The following is a 21,958-nucleotide window of genomic DNA, read 5'->3' on the forward strand; positions in this document are numbered from 1 at the left end:
TAATGAAACTAAACCATCTGAGCTTTAAATTAATACAAAATGTGACATTTTTGCAAAATTATTGCAAAGGGCGCTAAGCTATCACAATTTTAAGTTTTTTACTTTAACGAAAAATACATCTGCTTCTATTTGGTGTATTATAGACATGTAAAATGCTAATCAAGAAGACCAGCAAAGCTTTCAATCAGTACGAAGTTTACGAGTGTTCTACGAAAAATATCCTCATTAGATTTGACTGAAGACATGTCATATCAAAAATACTCCAAAACAACAGCGAACAAAGATATAACGCTTATTTCTAAAGGCTTATAGGGTCTCCAGTGCAAAATTCATCACGCTATAACTCTAAAGTTCGACTCACTGCGGATCTGCCCTTTAGGGTTCTGTATATACTCATCAAGGGTTTTTACCCTCAAAAGAAATTTTCCACTCCCCCCAAAATTTCGGTTTACAGTGTAATTTTCCGATTTTTATCAATAATAACTTCCAATTTAATTTTTTTTCAATTGTCTACTGAAATTAACTTAGATAAAATTTTAATAGCTATGAATTACAAAAACTAGCAACAAATACATAAATATAAATATAAGTGAATGTTGGAATCTGTTGATATTTAGTTTAGGCTAGCTGAAATGTATCCAACAATTTGTCTCTGGGCAGTATTTAGCTCACTGGTGACAACAAGCTATGGATCTCGTTATGAATTTATCATGGACGATGTTGAAGTGTTTGGAAGATGTGCTGATAAACCTAAAGCGAAGGCAATTCAGGATATTGTGGATTTATCTGAATATAAAATAGAATTCAATGAGGGTTATGTTACTGCAAGTGGACAAATGACATTGAGATGGGAGGGTGTTGAAGCTACAGATCGTATTGCTGTAAGTAGAAAAAAAAAATTAAAAAAAAGTTACAGATAATGTAATGGAAATACAATGATATACAAGAGCTACCACGTTCATGTCCATTAGCATAACGTTGAATCGATCGGGAGGAGGAATAGATGCAGCTGTCTTGTTGTTCCTCGTTAAGCATAAGTTTGTTATTTTTCTTATTTTTAGGGTAATGCTGAGCTCTACAAATTTCAACGAGGCACCTGGCAACCAACAATGATTTCATTGACCGAACATAATTTTTGTGTTCGACAATTTGATATAAGCACAATATGGTATAAAGTTTGGGGCCAGTACATACCAAAGAATGAAAGGAAGTGCATCAATAATTATGGGGTAAATATCAAGAAATATATATCTTTCTATTTATGCAAAATAATTAATTATTTATTTAAAACTAAAATTAACCAAAAAAATATATTTTGTTTTAAAATAAATAAAATATTTTTATACTTTTCTTCTCAGCACGTTTATCACTTTGAACCTTTCGACGTAGAGACTGTCACTGAGTTCACCAACAATATGGAAGGTCGTCATAAAATTGTCATCAACATGTACGCCTTTGACATGAAAAATGTAAAACGACCCAATACGGATGTGTGTCTTGAAATTATTGGTGAATTTATTAAAGTGAAATGAGAATTCAATTAACTATATTATCACATTACATCAAAAATACACAACATTTATATAATTGTTTTTTTTTTTTTGTTTTTTTCTTGTAATTTGGATAATTAAATCCATTAACTTTAAAATCTATCAATTGCTAAAACCACAATCTGTGGTGAACTAATTCTTGTTTTATCAACCGATAAGAATAAAAAAAATTAAACGAAGGCTATTAGTAGATAGCGCAGTAAGATATGCTACAAATGACATAGAGAGAGTGCCACGAATGGTAAAAGTAGAGATAGGAGATGTGTCAATCCGCCTAACATTTGCAAGTGTATCGCCACACGTCAACGACTGGCGATTCAAAATTATGATCGGGAAACAAGAGGGTGACGTAGGGGATGGAAGATACCAAGGAACGGTCCTGACCGGCTTTAACATGGCAAAGCCCAGGATTTATCTTGGTCCCTCTTTCATCTCAAGTGTACACTGACCTCCCCAAGGTGTCACCTGAGGAACTGCCTTTAACACCCGTTAAAGGTAGTGAGCTAACATGTGCCGCGAGTTCACCCATAAGAACGTTAAAAACTTGGGTTTAGGCGTCGGGTTAGTAACTCTCCCCTAGAAAAATACAGCCTACGAGGGCGGTTCGGAAACTTCTTAGCCTATCAATGAAAGAGAATAGTTAGTTTTTCAAAAATATTTTTATTTTTCAATATAATCTCCTGAAACTTCAATACACTTAGTCCAACGCTTTTCTAGCAATTCTATCCCTTGATTAAAATAGTTTTCCTCAAGGTCTTCAAAATAGTGGTTTACAACTGTAATTGCATCTTCATTTGAGGTAAAACGCTTGCCAGCAAGGAATTTTTTTAGATTTGGGAACAAGTAAAAGTCACTGGGAGCTAAATCAGGAGAATAAGGTGGGTGGTCAAGCAACTCGTACTTTATTTCGTTGATTTTAGCCATTGTTAAAACACTCTTGTGCGCTGGTGCGTTGTCTTGATGAAAAATTATTTTTTTGTGTTGTAAGCCAGGACGTTTTTCTCGAATTTGTACATTTAATTGATCCAAAAGGTTGCAATAGTACTCGGAATTTATTGTTTTACCCTTTTGCAGATAGTCAATCAATAAAATACCTTTGAAGTCCCAAAAAACCGTAGCCATAACCTTACCAGCCGATTGAATTGTTTTTGCCTTCTTTGGGGCACTTCCTCCAGCTTCAGTCCATTGTTTGGATTGTTCTTTTGTCTCTGGAGTATAGTGGTGGATCCATGTCTCATTAACAGTTATGAAACGACGCTTAAAATCCATTTTATTTCGCTTAAAACGATCCAAACAAGCTTGAGAAATGTTCTTTCTTATGCGTTTTTGATCTGTAGTTCTTCATGCAAAATTAAATGGACTCGATGATTTGAGATGCCCATGATATTAGCAATTTCACGCACTTTTATTCGTCGATCATTTAATACCAGATCATGCACTTTGGCTACAATTTCTGTTGTTGTTGCTGTTTTTGGACGTCCACTACGTGGTACGACCACGTTTAAATTCAGCAACCCAATTTTTACTGTTGCATATGGAGGAGCACTTTCACCTAACACATTCACCATACCATTATGAATTTCTTGTCCCGATAAACCTTTTTTATGTAAGTATTTAATGACAGCACGCATTTCAAATTTTTCCATTGTAAAAAAAATTGCGGATGCGTCTTTTTTTGAACACCTGTTTCTATATGAAGGAGTTGCCAGATCGAAACAAAATTTAACATGTGTTCATAACAGAGATGGAAGTTTCCAAAACACTTATTTTTTTCTGTTTATACCGCGCTTTTTGTGCTAGGCTAAGAAGTTTCCGAACTGCCCTCGTACTATGAAACAAGTGAGCAAAGGCTATAGACGGGACGGGGCCGACCATGTGATACCCTACACCATTACCCCTGTGCATAAGCTTTTCACTGGTAAACATTTCATTTAGGGAATATAATCCGACTACCACCAAACATAATATGCCTTTTTCTCTTTGGGACCCCCATAAGGCCGCCATCAGACCATCTGCTTTTTCACATGTATGACATCAGCTGTTCTGTATATTAGTATACCCAAAGTGACAACATACATGTGAAAAAGCAGATGGTCTGATAACCGCCTAAGCAACCAAAATTTTGTGACCATCCGATCAAAATTACGACCTGTAGCGTGATTGCAAATCATGGAAGAATTGGATGCCTTACCGACAATTGTGGTATCTCCCTTGTTTGACCACCTACGACAACCTACTTTACATCGTTGTAAAGGTGATATTTTCTACTTTCCTTGCCAGGTTTTGCTTTTGACATACCTCTTAAAGAAACAGAGATATTGGCTTTGAAATAAAACGTTGACATTTTTCCAAATAAGTTTTTGCCCATTCCGACCCCTGAATATTATCCGACCATCATCAAAATCAATAGGCTTCTTCCACTGTGGGACCCCCATTAACCCCCAAAATTTCGTGATGATCCGATCAAAATTGCGACCTGTAGCGCGATTTCGAAAAATATTGAAAAATGGGATGTATTACCGAGGTGGGATATTCTACTTTCATAGTCAGGCTTTGCTTTTGGAAGTTCCCATCCAAAGCTGTAACATTCGTCATAATAATTAAAGTCGCAAAAATGAAAAGTTGGGTTGCCCATTCCGACCATCACCAAAATCAATAGGCTTCTTCCTCTCCGGGAACCTCATCAACTCCCAAAATTTGGTGACGATCCGATCAAAATTGCGACCTGTAGCGTGATTACAAGGTTTAGATGGACAGACGGACGGACAGACGTACGGACATACGGACGGAGGGACACACATAGCCAGATCGACTCAGCTCGTCGAGACATTCATTTTGGTACATATAAGTATGTGTCTACTACCATTATTTTGATGCGTTACAAGCTTTTTGGTCAAAACCAACTTATAATACCCTCCCCAGAGGGTGGTGTAGAGTATAAATATTGCTTAGTTGTTCATAAAACATATATAACTCACATAAAAACTTATATATCTATATATATAAAAGAGTTCAGTGAGTGATTGCGTGAGTGAGTGAATGGCATGTAATCGCCCAGACGAACCCGCTGAAGCTAGAAAGTTGAAATTTTGACTGTGGGTTGCTGTTGGTGTGTAGGGGTGAGATAAGGCTGGGTTTTTGAAAATTCGAACTAGAACAGTACAAAAAGTACTTAAAGGTACTAAATAGGGCATTAGGCAAACGGGAAGAGCTAGAATTCTGAAATTTGGAATGAAGGTCATTGATGGAGAGTTAGAAAGATGTACCAAAGGGTTTTTGGAAATTCGACCTATAATTCGTACTTATGTGTACGAAAAGTACTAAATTTGGTACAATTTGGATTTGGTTGCACGGATCGTAAGATTACTATTAGAGAATAGGACTAAGGTAGTTTTGGCAATTCGAAAAGTACTTTACTTACTTACTTAGCTGGCCCATTACAGAACATTTGTTCCGTAGACCGAACTAAGAAAAGATCTCCAATTCTCTCTGTTTAGTGCTTCGCTTTCTGGAATACCGCGCCTTGTCATCTCTTCATCCACTTGTTTGCGCCATCTATTCTTCGGCCTGTCAATTTTGCGTGCACCGCCATGCGGCCCGAATTTGTACGCCTTTTTAGCGGGTTCATCATCGCTCATTCTTATGGTATGGCCTAGCCAACGCAATCGCTGCATCTCGATACGTTTAACTATATCGATGTTGTTGTATATCAGATGCAGCTCGTGGTTCATGCGACGTCGATATTCACCGTCAACGAAGATTGTTTCGTAGATCTTTCGAAGAATTTTCCTCTCAAACACGCCAAGCACTGCCTTATCTGCTTGCGCAAGTACCTAGGCTTCGGAACCATACATCAGCACGGGTGTATCAGTGTTTTGTAAAGCGTTATTTTTGTTTGTCGAGTTGTGGCTTTGTTTTTAAACTGCTTACTTAAGCCAAAGTAGCATCTGTTGGCAAATACAATTCTTCTTTTTATTTCACAACTGATGTTGTTTGTTGTGTTTATGGCAGTGCCGAGGTAGACGAAGTCTTTAACTACCTCAAAATTATAGGAACCAACTTCCACAGTTGGTCCGAGCTCAATGGACGCATTGCGCGTCGACACCATCAACTTGGTCTTCTCGCCGTTTACCGCCAGACCCACTTTAGCAGATTCTCCTTCGACCTTCATAAAAGTATCGGTTACTTCCTTTACTGATCGTCCTATGATGTCTACATCATCAGCATAAGCAAGTAACATGTGGCTCTTGGTGTAGATTGCGCCACTTCTTTTGACGTTTGCCTCTCGTATAACCTTTTCTAGCAGGATGTTGAAAAGATCACACGAAAGGCTGTCTCCTTGTCTGAAACCTCTTTTGGTTCAAAACTCTTCGGAAAGGTTCTTTCCTATTTTAACTGAAGATCTTGTGTCAGTTAGAGTCATTTTACAAAGCCGAATGAGCTTTGCGGGGATACCAAATTCAGACATGGCTTAGAATACCTTGAACGTAGTGGGTTGTCGAAGGCTGCTTTATAATCGACAAAAAGGTGGTAGGTGTCGATCTGCATCTCTTGGGTCTTATCCAGGATTTGCCGCAGGGTAAATATCTGGTCAATGGTGGACTTGCCAGGTCTAAAGCCCCATTGGTATGGCTCAATTATCTCGTTGACCATAGGCTTTAGTCGTTCGCACAATATCCCTGACACGATCTCTTAGGCAATCGGGAGTAGACTTATGCCCCTATAGTTGAAGCATAAAGTCTTATCTCCTTTCTTATGGACGGGACACAGGATGCTCAGGTTCCAATCGTCGGGTACGCGTTCTTCCTGCCAGATGGAGCTAACTACCTGAGGCATACACCTTATCAGTGTGTCGCCTCCGGTTTTAAACACCTCGGCTGGTAGGCCATCAGCTCCTGCTGCCTTATTATTCTTCAGTCGGTTTATTGCTGCCTTTACCTCATCTTGGCCGGGTGGTATACATTCAATACCATCTTCTGGGATTGGATCTGTGGTATCTTCATCGACTTCGCTACTATTGGATACCAACAGTTTGGAAAAATGCTCTTTCCATATCCTTAGCACACTATCTGTATCAGTTACCAAATTACCTTGCTGGTCTTTACAGGAGGATGTGCCAGTGCCATCAGTTTGATGTTTCACTCTTTGGTAGAATTGTTGGACTTCATGCTGTCTCCTGTACATTTCGGTTTTTTCACACTCCCGCTTTTCCATCTCTCTCTTTTTCTTGCGGAAAAGACGTTTCTCCTTTCTCCTTTTCTCCCGATACCTCTCTCGTGCACTACGCGTTGCTACTGATTGTAAAGTAGCCCTATATGCCGAATTTTCTCTTCGGTAGCAGCACCACACCCCTGTTCATACCATGTATTCCTTTGTGGAGGTCTCTGGTATCCAAGTATGGATTTTGCGGCTGTTTGCATGGAGTGGGCAATGTATTGCCATTGTCCTGATATGTTATCGGGACTAGTAGGCCTATTCTGTAACTTTTATCGATTGAAAAGTTGTTAAAATTTCTTTTGTTTTTGTAACAAATACAAAACAAACAAAGGAAATTGTTGTAAAATAAACAATGAGTAAAGTTGTTAAAAAGTTACAGAATAGATACCTAGGAGTGCTTTGATTAAGCAATTGGGCCAGTTGAGTGGAATATGCTGTGGTCATCTGTTGAGATTGCAGCTTACCGATGTCCAACTGCCGTGTTGTGTCTACGTTTGCACTTCGAAGCGATCGTACATCCAACACGCTTGATGCACGTCTTCCATCTATCACAACGTGATCAATTTGATTTCTTGTTATTTGATCAGGCGACAGCCAGGTGCTCTTATGAATATCGAGATGCTTAAATCTGGTACTGCTAACTACCATGTTTCTTGCAGCTGCAAAGTCTATCAGCCTCATACCATTGTCAGATGTTTCGCTGTGGAGACTGAATTTCCCTACTGTTGGGCCAATTTTGGCATTAAAATCGCCTAGTAAAATTTTAATGTCATGGGCAGGGCAACGGTCATAAGTATTCTCTAAGCGCACGTAAAAAATATCTTTGTTCTGTTCGTCCTTGTCTTCAGTGGGAGCATGAGCGCAAATAAAACTGATGTTGAAGAATTTTGCTTTTAATCGAATTGCAGCGAGTCTTTCATTCACTGGGGTGAAGCTGGAGACCAGATGTTTTAACCTCCGACCAACTACAAATCCGCAACCAAACTCATGCTTTGTGTCATGGCAGCTATAATATAGTGCGTCACCTTTAGGTGTTGTTGTGACGCCTTTCCCGTTCCATCGTATTTCCTGTATGGCAGTAATATCGGCCTTGTACTTTTCAAGTACATCTGCCAATACGTGAACTGCACCTTCTCTATAAAGAGTGCGAACATTCCAGGTGCAGATTCGCAGATTATGACCCTTAAAAAGTTTGCTAGGTTCGTCAACTTTAAAGGGATTTGTTTTCTTTTCTTTGGTTTTCTCATAGTAGGCTGTTTCTGGGGGAGGGTTACTAACCCGAAGCCCAAACCCAAATTTTTAACGTTCTTATGGGTGAACGCGCGGCACATTTTAGCTCACTACCTTTAACGGGTGTTAAAGGCAGTTCCCCAGGCGACACCACGGGGAGGTCAGTGTCCCCTTGAGATGAAAGAGGGACCAAGATAAATCCTGGGCTTTGTCATGTTAAAGCCGGTCAGGACCGTTCCTAGGTATCTTCCATCCCCTACGTCACCCTGTCTGTATAGGTCCACGCCTTATTATAGCGCCAATGAACGGTACCTCCCTATTTCCGGTATTTTGAAGGTTGTGGCCTCAATATTCTACCGAAATGGCTGAAATTTGGTATTTGGTCTTCATTTGGGATATTAAACGTTGCATATGAAATTTTTCGGTATAGGTACACGCCTACATATAGCCCCCAAAGAACGGTACCTCCCGATTTTCACTATTTTGAAGGTTGTGGCCTCAATATTCCACCGAAATGGCTGAAATTTGGTATTTGGTCTTCATTTGTGGTATTAAAAGTTCCATATGACATTTGTCGGATAGGTCAACGCCTTCATATAGCCCCCAAAGAACGGTACCTCCCGATTTTCGGTACTTAAAAGGTTGTGGCCATTGCAACCCACCGAAATGGCTAAAATTTGGTATTTAGTCTTTGTTGGAGGTAAAAGCCTATCAGACTGAAATTCGTCGGTATAGGTCCACGTTTCGATATAGCCCCCATAAAACGGTACCTCTCGATTTTCGTAATTCTAAAGGTTGTGTAGTAAATATTTCACCGAAAATCTGACATTTGTTATATAGTCTTCCATTAGGTTATAAAATATTCCAAAATAGAATTATCAGTATAGGTCCGCGGGTTCCTCTGTCCCCCATAGAAGCGTACCTCTTGACTTTCGGTACTTTGAAGGTTTTACCGAAATATCGGAAATTTGATATTTAGTCTTCTTTGAGTCTAAAAATTCCAAAACTAATTTCAAAATCCATATTGAAGCCGATCTTCTTATAAATTGGGATAAGATCTTCTACTGAAAATCTTAATATAGAGAAAACATGGACAGGAATTAGAACCCAAAATATCAAATAAGAGCTAATGTGGTTGGTAAACTCTGGGATATGCCAAAATGTAAACCTGTCAATTCCGCTGGAGAATTTTGTTAAAAAAAATTCAAAAAACCAAAAACCGCGCAGAGCTTTTGTAGCTTCAATTTTGTAAATTTATATAATTTGTGTCAATACTCCATATAATATAAAAAATCAACTAAAAAACTTTGAAAATAGCTTTACGGAACAAAAAAACAACATTTGAAAATTTTAGGATTTTTGGTCAAGAAGCTCCCCTCCTACGAAATGAAATCCTGCGTACGTCCCCGTCTATATGGTATAAAGTTTGGACTCACTATATACCGAAAAATGAACGGAAATGTATCAATAACTATGGGGAAAAGATCAAAAAATATATTCTTTAAAATTATTGTAACTATAGCAAATATTATATTTTAAAGTAAACTAAAAAAAAATATTTTTGTCGATTTTATAAAATTCGATGCAGAGACAGTCATTGAGTTTTCCAACAATATGGAAGGACGTCATAAAATTGTCATCAACCTTTATGCCTTTGACAAACGAAATGTAAAACGCCGCAATTCAGATGTATTTTTCCAAATTAGTGGTGAATTTAATAAAGTGAAATGAGAATCCATTTCATAGCTATACACGGTGCTCTTGAAACAATTTTAAATGGAAGGTGCTTACACCTTGGAATTGTTTGCGGATTCTGAAACTACAATGTTCATAGATGAGAAAAATCCAAAAACAAAAAAATCGCCGGAGCGCTTTTTAAATAAATCGCGATTTAAGTTAACATTTTTAAGGGTTGTTTAGGTTTTCACGATTTTGTTTAGAAACCGCAAGTCCTATCAAAATGGGACTAAAGAAAATGTTGTAGCTATGAAAATTCTCTACAAGATCGACCTTTATGGTATTTTCGTAGTTTTTACTATTTTTGAGTTATAGAAGTTCAAATTGGGACAATGCACTGACTGTATCGCCCCCTTACAAAACAATGTCATGAAGGGTGCGCCTTAACTATCTTTTGATGAAAACCGCTTACACAGGGAAAGTTTTTGTGAATTCTAAAACAGCAGTGTTCATAGATGATAAAAATCCAAAAACAAGAAAAAATCGCTGTAGGGATTTTTAAATAAATCGCGGTCAAAATTCACATTTTTAGGTGTTTTTTTGGTTTTCACGATTTTGCTTAGAAACCGCAAGTCCAATGGAAATGGATCTAAAGAAAATGTTGTAGCTGTGAAAATTCTCTATAGGATTGACGTTTATCATTTGTTCCCAGCCTGTACCATTTTTGAGATAATGAAGCTCAGTTTACATTTTTAGGGTTATTTGTTAGGGTTTCGCGATTTTGCTTGAATACGGTAAGTCTTATCGATATGCGATCTGAGAAAATCTTAAAGCTGTGAAAATTCTCTACAAGACTGTCTTAAGTAACTTATCCTAAGTTGTAACATGTTTTTAGATATATAAGTTTAAGTTGGGAATTTGCAGTCATGACATTGTTTTATAAGGGGGCGATACAGAATTGAATTTGAATTGTCCCAATTCGAACTTCTATATCTCAAAAACGGTAAAACCGCCGAGAGTACCATAAAGGCCAATCTTGTAGAGAATTTTTATAGCTACAACATTTTCTTTAGTCCCCTTTTGATAGGACGTGCGGTTTCTAAGCAAAATCGTGAAAACCTAAACAACCCCTAAAAATGTCAACTTAAATCGCGATTTATTTAAAAAGCGCTCCGGCGATTTTTTTGTTTTTTATTTTTCTCATCTATAAACATTGTAGTTTCAGAATCCGCAAAAACTTCCGAGGTGTATTCACCTTCCATTTAAAATTGTTTCAAGAGCACCGTGTATATACATACATATTTAATTAGCAAGATTATCAGTTTGAAAAAAATATACATACATAATTAAGTTATTTTTTTGTGATGTGATGTGAATAATTAAATTCATTAACTCTAAAATTAATCAATTGTTATAACCACAATCTGCACAATCTGCGGTAAACAAATTTCTGTTTTATTTCTGTAAATTTAACAACTAAAAAATTTTTTGAATTTGGAAACTTAAGATTACACATATGGAAGGAGCCTAGGCGGTGCTAGTGAGTCACCTGGTTAAAACTCTGTAACGTTGGAATGGATAGAGATACTTTCATCATTTTCATAATTTTGTTCGACAGATAACACAAGCGGCGAGTAAAAAGCGATCAAATATCGTCAAGTAGTTGTAGAGAAATTGATGGTGATCTGAAAATGCCTTCAATCCGCCAAAAATTGTCAACATAGGTCCACCCTTTGATATAGACCACATATAAAGCTGCCCCCAGATATGGAGTCTATATCAAAGTGTGAACCTATGTTGACAAGTTTCGTGACCATAGGGAGTTTCAAGTGTCAAATTGCAGCTATTTCGTTTAAAAATTGTAGCTAAAATCCTCCTTTACCAAAACATTGACCTATGTAGACGATTTTTGGTGGAGATTTTTCGCGACCATAGGGAGCTTCAAATGTCAAATTGCAGATAGTTCGGTTAAAAATTGTAGTTAAAATTCTCATAATACCGAAAATCTGAAGGTATCGTTATATGGGGCCTACACCAAAACATGGACCTATATAAACAATTTTTAGTGGAGTGGTATTGTGACACCTGGGAAACTCAATTGTAAAATTACAGGTAGTTCGGTTAAATATTTTAGTTAATATCCTCAAAATACTGAAAATCGTTATATGGGGGACACAGCAAAACATGAACCTATGTTAACAATTTTTAGTGTAGAGATGGTGTGACCCTTGGAAAACTAAAATGTTAAATTACAGGTAGTTATGTTAAATATTGTTTCTGAAATCCTCAAAATACTGAAAATCGGAAGGTATCGTTATATGGGGGCTACACCAAAACATGAACCTATGTTAACAATTTTTAGTGGAGAGATATTGTTACCCCTGGAAAACTCAAATGTTAAATTACAGGTAGTTCAGTCAAAAAGGTAGCTAAAATCTTTGAAATACCGAAAATCCGGAGGTACCAAATATTTGGATGAAATCCGTTTTAGAACATTTGGAGCCGTCAGTCCGCATTTCTGGCTGGTGCGACGTAATATTTTGTGCAAGCTCAGTTCAAGCTCAAAGATGGGCCATACGGTATGGGCCATACCGCCCCTTAAAAGCGGAGAAGGGAGCAATCAATTTGCTCCAAACTTTGTGGATTGTCGTATTTTTTACCACGCATATGATACATAAACGGGACATTCGGGTTAGACGCTTCACTGGACCAGTTCCTTCAGCAGTTCCACAGGACATTCGTATCGGCTGTTCACAGGGCCTTCGAGTCAGCATTTTCACAGGACCCTTGGATCAGCTGTTGCACAGGACCTCTGGGTCAACAGTTCTACAGTGCATTCATGTCGGGGTTTCCACAGGGCCATCTGGTCAGCTGTACCCCTGGACCTTTGGGTCAGCCGTTCCACTGGTCAGCCGTACCACTAGTCAGTCCTTCAGGTCAGACATTCGTGCCAGTTGTTTTGAAGTTAGAAATCAGTAGTACATGGTAGAAATTAGCCTTAAACTAATAATCAAACGCCGAATCTCTCGTGTTCCCGAACATCTTCAGCCAAACGCCGAGTACATATTGTTCCCAGCCTAACGTCGACCCACCGTGTTTCCGAACATCTACGGTTCGGCAGTGTTTCTAAACACCTACAGCCGAAAACCGACTACATCGTGTTTCCGAGTATCTACTGCCGAACATTGTATACAATGTCTTCCCGAGCATCCACAGACAAATACCAAATACCAACGTGACCTCAATCTTGTTCACCCGAACGCTAAGCACATTGTGTTCCCGATTACTTACACCCGAACACCGTATACTTCGTTTTCCCGATCATCTAGCCTCGATCGTCGATCTCACGTGGCGCGATTATCAACAAATCGTCATATACTAACAGTCATAACCCATAAGATTCCCGATTTTATAGAAACCTTAATCAAATTCCCGTTTATCTACAAATTCTCCAACTGCCAAACAAGTATGAACGGCGTTAAGTTCGGCCAGGCCGGAGTAATTATAACCTCCGCCACGAGTTTTACTGAAGTAAAATGGAACAATTAGTTTCCTTTCGTTTATGAAGAAGAGTAAATACCCAATTTCAACAAGTTCGGTAAAACAATCTGGCTAACCTTCAAAATACTGAAATTCGGGAGGTACCGTTCCATGGGGCTATATTAAAACATTGATCTGCACCTACAAATTTCTGGCGAAAAGTTTTTAAACTCAAAGAAGACTAAATATTTCGGTAAAATCTTCAAAATACCGAAAATAAAGAGGTACGCTTCAATATGGGATATAGGAACTAGCGGAACTATACTGATAATTCTCTTCTGGAATATTCTATAAACCCATGGAAGGCTAAATAACAAATGCCAGTCTTTCGTTGGGATATTGACGTCACAACCTTCAAAATTACGAAAATCGGGAGGGCTATGGGGGCTACATTGAAACGTGGACCTATACCGACGAATTTCAGTCAGAAAGGAACTTACCTCCAACAAAGACTAAATGCCAAATTTCAGCCATGTCGGTGGGTTGCTGTGGCCACAACCTTTAAAGACCGAAAATCGTGAGGTACCGTTCTTTGGGGGCTATATGAAAGCGTGGACCTTTCCGAAAAATTTCATATTCAAATTGCAGCCATTTCGGTGGAATATTGAGGCCACAACCTTCAAAATAGCGGAAATAGGAAGGTACCGTTCTATGAGGGCTATACTAAGGCGTGGACCTATACCGCCAAATCTCATATGAAACTTTTAATACCCCATATGAAGACCAAATACCAAATTTCAGTCATTTTGGTGGAATATTGGGGCCACAACCTTCAAAATACCGTAAATAGTGAAGTACCGTTCTATGGGGCCTATACTAAGGCTTGGACCTGTATCGAAAAGTTTTTGGGGAAAGTTTTATACTCCCTACGAAGACTAAATACCAAATTTCAGCCATTTCTGAGGAATATTGAGGCCACAACCTTCAAAACACCGAAAATCGGGAGGTGCCGTTCCTTGGGGGCTATATGTAGGCGTGAACCTATACCGAAAGATTTCATATGGAACGTTTAATATCCCAAATGTAGATCAATTACCAAATTTTAGCCATTTCGGTGGAATACTGAAGCCACAACCTTCAAAATACCGAAAATCCGGAGGTACCGTTCTATGGGGCTATACTAAGGCGTGGACGTATACCGACAAATCTCACATTAAACTTTTAATACACCAAATGAAGACCAAATACCAAATTTCAGTCATTTTGGTGGAATATTGAGGCCACAACCTTCAAAATACCACAAATAGGGAAGTACCGTTCTATGGGGCCTATACTAAGGCGTGGACCTGTATCGACAAGTTTTTGGGGGAAAGTTGTATACCCCCAACGAAGACTAAATACCAAATTTTAGCCATTTCGGTGGAATATTGAGGCCACAACCTTTAAAACACCGAAAATCAGGAGGTACCGTTCTTTGGGGGCTATATGTAGGCGTGGACCTATACCCAAAATTTTCATATGAAACGTTTAATATCCTAAAAGAAGACCAAATACCAAATTTCAGTCATTTCGGTGGAATATTGAGACCACAACCTTAAAAACACCGAAAATAGGGAGGCACCGTTCTGAGGAACCTTCAAAAAACCGAAAATCGTTCTATGGGGACTATATGAAGGCGTGGACCTATACCAACAAATTTCTGGGGGAAAGTTTTATGCCACTAACAAAGGATAAGTACCAAATTTCAGCCATTTTGATGTGATAATGAGGCCAAAACTTTCAAAATACCGAAAATCGGATGGTACCGTTCTATGAGGGCTATATCAAAACGTGTTCCGATATAGCCCATTTGCAATACCAAACATCCTAGGAGTAATAGAAACTTAATTTACAACCACGCCGAGACTCTTTTAAAGGAAATTTACAACTACGCCGAGACTTTTAGGAGTGGATTTTTTAAAGAAAATTTACAACCACCTTAAGACCTTTGGGCCGAGATTTTTTGAATATTTTTTGTTTCAGCCACCCTGAGACCTTTAGGCCTATATTTAGGTGCGGATTTTTTAAATATTTTATTTTCAGCCACCCTGAGAAAAATTAAACGTGGATTTTTTAAATAAATTTTTATATCCACCCTGTGACCTTTAGGCGCGGATTTTTTAAATACTTTTTTATCCATAGACTTTCAGGCGCGGATTTTTTAAATACTTTTTTTTATCCATAGACTTTCAGGCGCGGATTTTTTAAATACTTTTTTTTTATCCATAGGCTTTCAGGCACGGATTTTTTAAATACTTTTTTTATCCATAGACTTTCAGGCGCGGATTTTTTAAATACTTTTTTTTATCCATAGGCTTTCAGGCGCGGATTTTTTAAATACTTTTTTTATCCATAGACTTTCAGGCGCGGATTTTTTAAATACTTTTTTTATCCATAGGCTTTCAGGCGCGGATTTTTTAAAAACTTTTTTATAGTCCCCCATCCATAGACTTTCAGGCGCGGATTTTTTAAATACTTTTTTATAGTCACCCATCCATAAACTTTTAGGCGCGGATTTTTTAAATACTTTTTTATAGTCCCCCATCCATAGACTTTCAGGCGCGGATTTTTTAAATAATTTTTCCAACCACTTTGAGATATTATCCGCGGATTTTTAAATAAATTTTTCCAACCACCCTAAGATCTTTATGCGTGGATTTTTAAATAATTTTTTTTTTTAAATAACTTTTCGAATTTTTTAAGTAAAATTTTTCAACCACCCTAAAACATTTAGGTGTGGATTTTTTAATTTTTTCAGTCGTCCTTAGACCTTTAGGCATGGATTTTTTATACCCTCAGCCTTTAGGCTATGAAGGGTATATACACTTTCATACGGGCAAAATGTGCCTCATCGAAATAATGGTTTTAGACCCCAAGTCTGTCTGGCTGGAGCGCACGATAACTCTCGAAGGGATGAACCGATTCGGTTCAAATTTTGGCTTTCGTAATATTTTGCCCAAACTTAGCTTAAGTTCGAGGATGAGCTATATCGGTCCACTCCTTCCGGTACCTCCCACACAAAAGTTCGAAAATGTTCCGAAAATTTGTGCGCACGATAACTTTTAAAGGGAGTAACCGATTTGGTCCATACTTTGCCCATCGTGAAATGTGTATCAGACTTAGATAAGGTTTCAATATGGAATTAATCGGTCCACTCCTTCGGTTACCTTCCACACAAAATTTCGGAAAAGTTCAGTTTAGGCCCATCTCCCGAATCGCTTTGATTTTTGTTTTAGCAGCTTGTATTCACTGCCCTCCATACGACGAAACAAGTTTCATCAGGGGCAAGTCCATACTTCCTGAGAAAATAGCCTGAAAGTTGCAAAAAAACCCTATGACACCGTGTGAGGAGGTTGGATCGCAAGATAACTCTCGAACGGATCTGCCGAGTTGGTCCTAAATTTGGCCTTAGTAATATTTTGTCCAAACATAGTTTAAGTATGAAGATAAGCCATATCGGTCCACTACTTCAGGTACCTCCCCCACAAAAGTTCAAAAATGTTCGGAAAAATTGTTCGTACGGTAACTCTTGAAGGGAGTTGCCGAATTGGTCTATACTTTACACATCCTAATATATCTACCAGATATCTATCAGGTTCAAATATGGACTATATTTGTCCACGCCATCCGGTACCTCCCACACAAAATTTCGGATAAGTTCACTTTAAGACCTGATATCGAATCACTTTGATTTTGGTTGAAGAAATTTGCATGTGCTGCCTCAATTACGATGGTAACAGTTTTTTTAGGGGCAAGTCCATACTTCTTGAGTAAACAGCCCGAAGAGTGTAAAAACCCCCTATGGCACCATATGTTGTGGCTGGAGATCCACTTCCATAACGGTCGATTTAATCCTAATCAACATTTTTGTTGGTTTAAACGCCAAAAGTTTTTAAAACCCCCTAAATACATACGTATTTTGGAAAAAATTGTTTCGATATACACAGGCTGAGGGTATATCTCTGTCGGCAAAGCCGACTGATACTTTTTTACTTGTTTAAATTTTCCAGACATCCTTGGATCTTTAAGCGTGGATTTTTTAAGTATTTTTTTCCAAACATATTTGGACCTTTCGGCATGGATTCTATACCAAATTACAAAGATCTATCTTAAAAATTGCGAGCTGTATCTTGATTTCAACAGACAGACGGACAGACGGAGTCTCCATATTATGGTGGAAGGTATAAAAACTAGATTTAACCCCTAGGAAAGGTCCATAAGGTCCTTATGGAGACCCTGTACGCGTCTGAACTTACCCCAGCGGATGGTAACACCACGTTACAAGTCGTTGTGGCTTTGTAACAAAGCTATAATTGTATTTTCCATGCATACATCTCTAGATAATGTCTCGAATGTTCCGAAACCCGCAGCCAAGTAGGATTCTGGCAATATAAGAAGGAATGTTCCTTTTTGTTTTGGTGTATGCAGTGATGTTTGGCTCTATCTGTGGACTAAGTAGGCCAACTGTTTATGCTACCTTCTCTACAAACGTTAATCTGGGCAATCATGAATAAAAATTCCGTTCGGAATTGGTTCCCTTTCCCCATTTTCAATTTTTTTATTTCCATATTTATGTCCAAAATGGGAATATTTTTGTCTATTCAGCGAGTATATTCCATAATTCAGCGATTCTAGTTGTTTTCAACGTGCGGAAAATGCCGAGGGAAATATTCATGATTGCCCCGATTATTTTATTGTTGTCTTAATTGGACTAAGATCATTATTTATATTTATAATTATGTTGGAAGGGAGAGAAGTCTCCCTTGTCCCGTATGGCATGTTGTGGAACAATGTTGTTTTTAATGATGTTGGAAACTTCGAAAACTTATTTTGCCATTAACGAAAATGCTATTCAGGGTCAGTTAGTTGTCGGCAAAATCGAATGATTTTCTATTATTTGTTACTTTTTTACTTGTCTTACTATTCATTCCCATTGTGTTTTTCAAATAACTAGTTTCTACTTATTTCCACAATCTCCTCTTGTGATTCGCTATTTAATTGTTTATCCCCACCACAACACAACCTGCATATCTTTTCGAATATTTCACAAATGTAATATTCATAAATTTAATATTTAGAAAATGTTCTTAGTGGTTTTGCAATTTTTATGTGATGGTCATAACCTCAGATGTTATTGGCTGTTTATACACACAGTTGCCCTTCTGATGGCTTCTAAAACTTTTATGTTGTCAGTTGTCTCGTGTTTATGCTATACGGTCAAAATGTCAACAACATAAAGCATGATTTTCAAAAAATGTTTGTTAACCTCAACAACAATGGACGTAAATAACAACAAGAAACAGCAGCAGGGACATATGGCATGAAAACCACATTCGCATGTATTTTATATATGTATGTATAGGCACATACATACATATGTATTAATTTTAGTTTCATACATTAATACAAGAATGTGCAAAGTATTGGGGAGTTCTTCTGCCCATAAGCTACGCACTTCTCCTTTAAAGTTACATCAATTTTGTTTGTGGTTGCTAGAAAACGTCGTATTGCCTTTATGGCAAATATTCTAAACATTTGCAAATTATCCCAGTCCCTTTTCGGATAATGGGTCATACAATGAAATGTTGAGAAGGTATGTATGTATGTACATATTTAAAAATGCCAAGAAAATGAAAATATGTATATGTGCATACAAATTTATGTTTTTTCAGAACTAAAGGAAAACACGACAATGCAAAAATTTACAATGGCCTTGCGGTTTGATGTGGTCATAATTTGTAAAGATTTTCTACAAAAGTTTTCATTGATCGCTCAAAAGGCTATATAAAGACTAATTAATTTAAAATATTTACTGGGCGAAGAAATATATTCTCCTCCATAAAATAATCTTCACTAAAATGGATCAATTAGTTTCATTTTCTAGGAACCTCAAATGTTAAACGTTTGGTTAAAAATCCTCAAAATACCTAAAAGTTGGCGGTACATACCTTTAAATCACCAAAATATGGATCTATGTGGTCAATATAAGGCCAATATAAGGAACAAAAAAACTAGTGAAATCAATGTTTCGTTGCGTATCCTTTATTCTGGATGACACACGCACATCTTGTAAGCCTAGAAGATATTAAATTATTCTAGGAACCTTAAATGTTAAATGTTTGCTTAAAAATCCTCAAAATTCAAAAAACCCCGAAATTCCGGCTTCAAAATGTCAGCATCACTTTTAGGTGGATGCAGTGGATATATCGAAAAATCATACACTAGTTTCATGTTGCCCATTGAGTATTCTTTGAGTCTTTCTTTGGATATAGGTCTATAAAATGCAAGGTTAAGCCAGAAATCGTTAGGGAACGTAAAAACTTGTTTGCTTCAACCCATTTTTACTCATTTTTCTATATTGATAACACTGTGCAACATTTTTAAGGTGATCATGTGCAAACAATTCGAACTGAGGATTTTTTGAAAGTACAGACCCAAACGACAAGAAACCCTAGTTGGGTTTTGTTGTGTCAGATCCAGCTCGGATTTTATGGCCCCATCTAAACATGGTTAAATATTGAGTTTTTAAAGAAATTCGGGGCTAGATCTCTGAAACCAATGCGAATCTTCTTCTGATCTCTGAAGCAAATTTGTAGGTAAGGACAGGAATAAAATATTTGGAGAAATAATGAACTCGAAAAACTACATTTATTGCCTAAAATTTCAAAATATAAGCAAACATTTCACAATTATTATACATTTCGCACCGTATCTCCAAAACCGTTAATTTTTTCTGAATATTTTCTTTCGGAAAATTATTCCCTGGAATGTAATACACAACCCTTCAGAACAAATCATTGTTGTAAAATGCCTCTATGCCGTTGTTTTCATTACATTTTTCAACGACGCACAATGGTTCAGGAATCGATTTTCCTGGCCAAAAATCAAAATTTTGTTTTGTCAAAGATATTTAATTTCTATATAGGATTCGATAGTAGACATATAGAAACTAAGGAAACCAAAAAATTAGACCCAAATATTGGAAGGTGTGGGCGTGTCGTGCCCCTAAAGACGAGCATTTTCCCCATTTTTGGGAAATACGTAATTTTTGCAAATTTCTGGAGAAAGACGAAGCTATTTCTCTAAAACTATAACAGTTATTGTGTTCATTGTTCTTTAGTAAGGTAGGTAGGATTGTGGCCTTTAAAAATCGTTTTAGTAAATTACCGTAGCGTTTACACAGCATGATCTATTTTATTTTTCCTCGGGTACTAAATTTTATGAAATTCCAAATTTAGTGGACTAGAACTTCTGTGGAACAACATGGAACAAAGTTCTGTTTTCACAGAAAGATGCCCGAGAGTCTCCTCTTCCAGCCCATATATACTTCTGTACCCGTCCCGTTCCGTCCGTTTAACACTTTTTTCAATTTATTAAAATTAAATGGGTAAAAATGTGTGTTTTTCTATACTGTTTCCATATGAATTACCGTTTTTTGACACAAATTACAACTTTTTTGAGTATATGAGTTTTTATACGAGTTATATAAGTTTTATTAAAACCCAAGGAGAATTTTTTTTAATTTTTGAAAAAAATTAAATTTTTTTGTAAATTTATTTTTTACAAATTTTTCAAAAAAAATTTTTTTGACATTTTTTCGATTTTTTTTTTTTAGTTTTTTTTTGGTAATTATTTTGTTTATTTGTTGGTGTTTGACCATCTTTAATAGATAGGAAGATATAAAAACCACAAAAACACTCATATTTTGATGAAAAATAGTTAAAAAACTCAAAAGTTTAACTTTGACCTTGAACTTCTCTGCAACTACCAGACCGAACTTGACCGCTCATAATTCGTCTGAAAGCTGATTGTGTTATCTGTCTAACAAAAAAAGAATTATGAATACATCTCTATCCGTTCAGAAGTTACAGAATTTTGACCAGGAAAAAACGATTCTGAACCACTGTGCGACGATTTAATAAAAAATGTCAATAATTTAGTGAAATCCGAAATGCGAGAATAAACTGTTGGTGTGAACTGTGTTTGAAATACGTGTTGTAAAAGATATGATGCAAAATACCGCTGAAACAACATGAAGTAAGCATTTTAGAGATTCAGAAGAATTGCTGAGAACTTTATTTGGAAGTTTTTTGCAAAAGGTTACTTGGTTCAACTCCCAATAGTTTAGCCGATACTGACCAGAATTTCAGCAATTATGTACAATTTTCTATATTTTATAGATTTTGATGCCCTAGATGGAGTTTTTCTTATGTGGTTTTTTTCAAAAGATAAGTTCTTCTAATTTAGGGCTACAATACTGCTAAAGACAGCAGGGCCAAATTCCTATGCGTTTCTGAGATAAAGGCCTGATAAATGCAAAAAAAGTGTAGATTTAGCCCGGTTTAGATGAGGCCATAAAATCCGAACTGGATCTGACAGGACAAACCCCTACTGGGGTTTTTGTAGTCTAAATGTGTACTTTCAAAAAATGCGTATTAGAAGTTATTTGCATTTTCAGTGTTGCATAGTGTAACCAACACAGCTTCCACGTAAATTATTTAAATGGTCGACATTATGGGATCCTCCTCCTCCTTCTAAAACACTTCATTTTAAAGAATTTTAGTCATACTATATAGAATATGTCAACCGTTCGCGAATTCTGAAAGGGTGAAACTCAGATTCATCGATTGTAAAACATTTTTGGTTTTTACCATATATTCTTGATCAGGATTAAATTCTAAGACGATCTAGTCATGTCCGTTTGTCCGTCCGCCTGTTGTAATCACTCTAGCGCACAGTGGTTCCGCCCGTGGACAAAAATCGAA

The 21,958-nt window shown here is 37.2% G+C and overlaps 1 protein-coding gene across 1 annotated transcript; it reads left to right on the top strand.

Moving 5' to 3' along the window:
- The first annotated feature begins 628 nt into the window (after positions 1-628).
- LOC141406817 (uncharacterized) lies at positions 629-1,587 on the top strand. Its single transcript, XM_073992870.1, has 3 exons — positions 629-881; positions 1,062-1,229; positions 1,359-1,587. The coding sequence occupies exons 1-3, from the start codon at positions 633-635 to the stop codon at positions 1,530-1,532; spliced, it is 591 nt and encodes a 196-aa protein (XP_073848971.1). The 5' UTR covers positions 629-632; the 3' UTR covers positions 1,533-1,587.
- Positions 1,588-21,958: the final 20,371 nt, after the last annotated feature.

This window comes from Musca autumnalis, unplaced genomic scaffold (genome assembly GCF_047663935.1).
Source record: "Musca autumnalis isolate F117 unplaced genomic scaffold, ASM4766393v1 scaffold_5, whole genome shotgun sequence".
NCBI lineage: Eukaryota > Metazoa > Arthropoda > Insecta > Diptera > Muscidae > Musca > Musca autumnalis.